General features: G+C 52.7%; 1 protein-coding gene across 1 annotated transcript in view; it reads right to left on the reverse strand.

The window, feature by feature from the left end:
• Positions 1-4,521, reverse strand: part of Celf6 (CUGBP, Elav-like family member 6) — a 22,246-nt gene that overhangs the window by 17,251 nt on the left and 474 nt on the right. The window contains exon 2 of the mRNA XM_013011915.1: positions 4,346-4,518. Within this exon, the coding sequence (XP_012867369.1) occupies positions 4,346-4,518 (173 nt within the window). The remainder of the gene's footprint in view (positions 1-4,345; positions 4,519-4,521) is intronic.

Here is a 4,521-nt window from a genome sequence, read left to right on the forward strand (position 1 = left end):
CCCGGGGCTCCCGCCCGAGCTCGCCCGGCCCAGCCCCGCGCCCCCGCCCCCGTGCCCGGTGACGTCAGACAGCTGGCCGCCGAGGCTACGCAAGCGATTTGCATAATGAAGGAGCGGTGGCCAATCAGAGTGGGAGTTGTCCGCGCTCGGCCGAAGGGGTGGGATCAGGGGCGGGGCCGAGGGCGGGGCGGCGGGGCTCACGCGCTCCGGGCTCACCATGGCAACCGCAGCCGGGGATGCTCAGCTTGCGTGGAGTGTGTGCGGGTGTGGCCGCGGGCCCGCGCGCGTGTGCGCCTCGGGCCGCGTCGACCTGCGTGGCGCTGTCGGCGGAGCTCGAGCTCGACCCCAGCTCACGCGCACTGCCCAGAGCGGGAGCGTTTTCTGCAAGGGGGAGCCGTGCATGAGGATCCCTCCCCTCCATCCGCGCCTCCCATCCCGCATCCTTCAGGTGTCTTCAGCTGCTTTCTCACCCCTGGATCCTGGAGAGAAGCAGCACCCCACTGCCCCGACGTTCCCCTTGTTTCGCGGGAGAAGTGAGGGAACTCCCATTAACCGTATTTACTCGGCGCCCCGCATGCACAGGGGCCCTGCTTCATCACAGAGCTGTGGGTTCAGGTCTAGGTCATCATCAGAAAGGAAGCTGGGCTGCTGAGGGCCAGGGAGCTCGGGACCCAACCCGCCCCTCACTTGTGGAGGGCGAGGGCAAAACACGGAAATTGAGAAGCCGTGCATCTAAACACCTGCAAGTGAGCTGCGAAGGTAGCTTAGTGGTAGAATGCTTGCCTAGCATACATGAAGCCCTGGGTTCGATTCCTCAGTACCACATACACAGAAAAAGCCAGAAGTGGCTCTGTGGCTCAAGGGGTAGAGTGCTAGCCTTAAGCAAAAAGAAGCTCAGGAACAGTGCCCAGATCCTGAAGTTCAACCCCAGGACCGATTGGCAAAACTAAATAAAGGAATAAATAAATATCTACAAGTCGCAATCGATTCATAAATACCGGAAGTGGCACTGTGTCTCAAGTAGTAGAGCACTAGCCTTGAGGTGAAGAGCTGAGAGACAGCGCCCAGGCCCAGAATTCAAACCCCATGACCAACACATACACACACACACACACACACACACACAGAATCTACTAGATTTGTCTGCTCATGCTGATTTCCAACTGTGTCTAACTTCGATTCTCAGATCTCAGCCTCCTGAGTAGCTAGGATTACAGACATGAGCCACCAGCGCCCGGCCTCCTCCTTCTCTTTATTAGATTTCAGAATCAGTAGGCTGATAGAAATCTTCCTTCCCAAAAACTTATAGCACACATGTTCACTTGGAAATTTTAGAATACTTTTTCTTTTTTCTTTTTTTTGCCAGTCATGGGGCTTGAACTCAGGGCCTGGTCACTGTCTCTGAGCTTCTTTTGCTCAAGGCTAACACTCTACCACATGAGTGATAGCACCATGTCTGGCTTTTTCTGTGTGTGTGGTACTGAGGAATGAAACCCAGGACTTCATGCATGCCTAGCAAGTACTCTACCACTAAGCCATATTCCCAGCCTAGAATACTTATTATTCTGGGGAATTATTTTGTGCCAGTCTTGGGACTTAATTTCAGGGTCTGGACTCAGTCCCTTAGTTTTTCAGCTCAAGGCTGACATCTACCACTGAGTCGTAGCTCTATGTCTGGTTTTTTTACTGGTTAATTTGAGATAAGAGTCTCATAGACTTTCCTGCCCAACTGGCTTTAAAATCCAATTCTCACATCTCAGCCTCTTGAGTAACTGGGATTACAGGTGTGAGTCACCAGGACCTGGCCTCTAGTTGGAAATTATGATGAGAGTTGGAAGAGAGAAGCAACAAGATCAAGCAAGAAAGCATGAAGAGCACAGCACCTGAGTCCAAAGGACTGGTGATTTCTCAAGGAAAATACTGAGTCCTCAAGAAGAATATGGAGTCTTCTAGAAGCAGGTGACAGGAAGGATGGGGGCTGTCTCAGGCACAGGGAGTAGTATGAATAGAGACTGGGTGATGAAGTTACTGTGTCAGGAAATGGACCTTCTGCTAGTGTGGGTGGAGGTGGTAAATGGGGCAGAATAGCCGGTGCGGGCTTCAGGTCATATAAAGCCTTGTGAGCCTCTGTCTGAACTTTTTCTAAGAGCATAGGAAAGGCACTCAAGGATTTTCAGTAGGGTTGTGACATGGTGAGATCTGTATTTTCAAAAAAAAATAAAAGAGCTTCTTGAGGCTAGGAAGGAGGGCCAAAGGAAGAGAAATGGTATGTGGGAAGCCATTAGAAACTTATTGTCATTTTCCATTTAGACCTCAGCACAGAAAAGCAAAATGTCCATTTTTTTTCTGGTGCCTTCTATCAGGCTGCTGCCTTAAGATGAATGGGTTATTAAATAAAATGGACCCTTTAAAAGAACTCCTGGCTAAACCCTGATTATTTCCATGGGAGAAACTGAGGCCAAGAGGTGACAGGGTCAGAGCCAGGTTTGGAACTTTCTAACTCCAAAATCTGGCTTGTTTTCGGAGCCCCGTGGCTGCCTCCCTGGGTACCCAGCCATCAGAAGGAAGATGAGTCACTCTCGCTTCTAGACATCACTGTTTCTGGGGAGAGGGTGGAGTATGTTGACTTGAAGGCCCCCCCAATCCCCTTACAAGGAAACATGTTCCTTGGGAAGGTGTAGGTTGGTTTGGGAATAAATCACCAAACACCTGATGCCGCTTACATCACAGCTGCATCTTCTGCCACCGAATCATGTCATCTGATGTCAGAACCAGGGAGTGGGGAGGGGAGGAGCTTTGGGAAGGGTCAGGAACCTTGTTGCTATGTAAAGGAGCCTACGTGGAGGCAGGGTGTAGGAGAATGGAAGGATCCAGAGAATCATGGTTGGAAGGATCAACAAATAATAATAATTTTTAAAAAAAACTAGGAAGAATCAGAGCTAAACTGAGGAGAAAGCATGGATGAAGGAACGGTTCAGAAACTGACAGCAGCTCACTTGTAAAGTGTAGAATTAGAAGCATTCTATACACTTGCTTTATTGTATAGATAGCCAATAAAATTAGCTTTCTACACGCACACTAAAAATTAATGTCTAGAACATACAAAAAGTTACTATAAGTAGATGGACAGAAAGACAGTTGGATGGAATGATAAGGAATTGGAATGGTGTGATCGTGTTCATTTCATGGCCCTTTGACATGGCCCCACCCCAAGGGATGGAAGACACACCCCTATCTAGATGATCCCAGCCCCTTCTATGGGCATTTTCCCTGAGCCCTGTCCCAGATGAAGAGGTGATACTAGCCCTCAGGAATGACACCCAAAGCCTGACACTCCTCTCTCTCTCAGGAAGATCGTGGATGCAAGTTATAGCCACTTTTCCCTGCCCAAGCCCCCCCCCCAAACCATGGCAAGTGGGTGACTTGGGGGGAAGATACAAGTGTTTCTCTTCATACTATCCTATGACTCCGGCATGGTTACTCCAGCCCAGCCTGGACAGACTTTCTGCATGTAAACAAGTCTCCACCCTCTCTACAGAAAGAAAGAGGTGTGGCTGGGCAGGGCCCTGGAGCCTCTCACTGTCCAGCAAGGGCAGTGAGAAAAATCCCGCCCACCCCCAACACCATCAGCTGGGACCCATTCTGTAAGGGAAGGAAAGTCAGAGGCCTTCAGGGTCCTTGGGGTAGGAGTCAAAGGCTGGGGAGGGAGAATTATAAGAGAAGTGGATTCGGCAGAGGGGGAAACTAAGGTAAAAGGGCCATAGGGAGGTGGAAGTTCTAGGCTGAGGCTGGGGTTCCAGACTCAGATAGGAAGAGCTAGCCAAGGTTGTAAGGCTGGTAAAAGGGTAGAGTTGGGGGTTCCCATCAAACATGGGGTGGGGGGAATGTGGATCGAAGAGGATTTTTGTGAATGAGGTCTGGGTCCTGAAGCTGAGCAGAGTTTGGGGGGTCTGAGAGGGTTTCGAGGCAAGCCGGCTGAGTCAAAGGAAGGTTCTGGGTGGGTTAGGGGGTGGACTGAAGTTGGAGGCCAGAAGATGGGGTGCAAACTGGAGGTGTGCACAAGAGGCTAGGCCTGAGTGGGGGTAGTTCCAGATAGAAGGCTCTGGGAATGCGTGGTTCAGGGTTCGAGCGAGGAGGTGGAAAGTTCACAGACGCGAGGGTTGGGGTGCGCGGTGGGAGAGCAGATGGCGAGGCCCGCGAAGGGCTGGGGCGCGGGGCTGGGGGCGGGCGGGGGGAGCCGAGGGGCAGCGTGGTTAGCACAGAGAAGGTTCTGGGCGTGGGGCTCGGTGGTGGGGGCCGGTGGAGGCCGGGCCGGGCCGGGCTGGGCTGGGCTGACCCCGCGCACCTTTGTGGAGGCCGGTGAGCCGGTCCTTCAGCACCGTCAGCTCGTAGATGCGGCCGAACTCCTCGAAGAGCGGCTTGAGGTCCTGCTCGTCCAGGCCCCGCGGGATCTGCCCCACGAACAGCTTGATGGCGTCGTGGTCCTTCGTGGGCACGGCGGGACCCGGGCGCAGCCCGCTC

The sequence above is a fragment of the Dipodomys ordii genome, unplaced genomic scaffold (genome assembly GCF_000151885.1).
Source record: "Dipodomys ordii isolate 6190 unplaced genomic scaffold, Dord_2.0 Scaffold15, whole genome shotgun sequence".
NCBI classification, from domain to species: Eukaryota; Metazoa; Chordata; class Mammalia; order Rodentia; family Heteromyidae; genus Dipodomys; species Dipodomys ordii.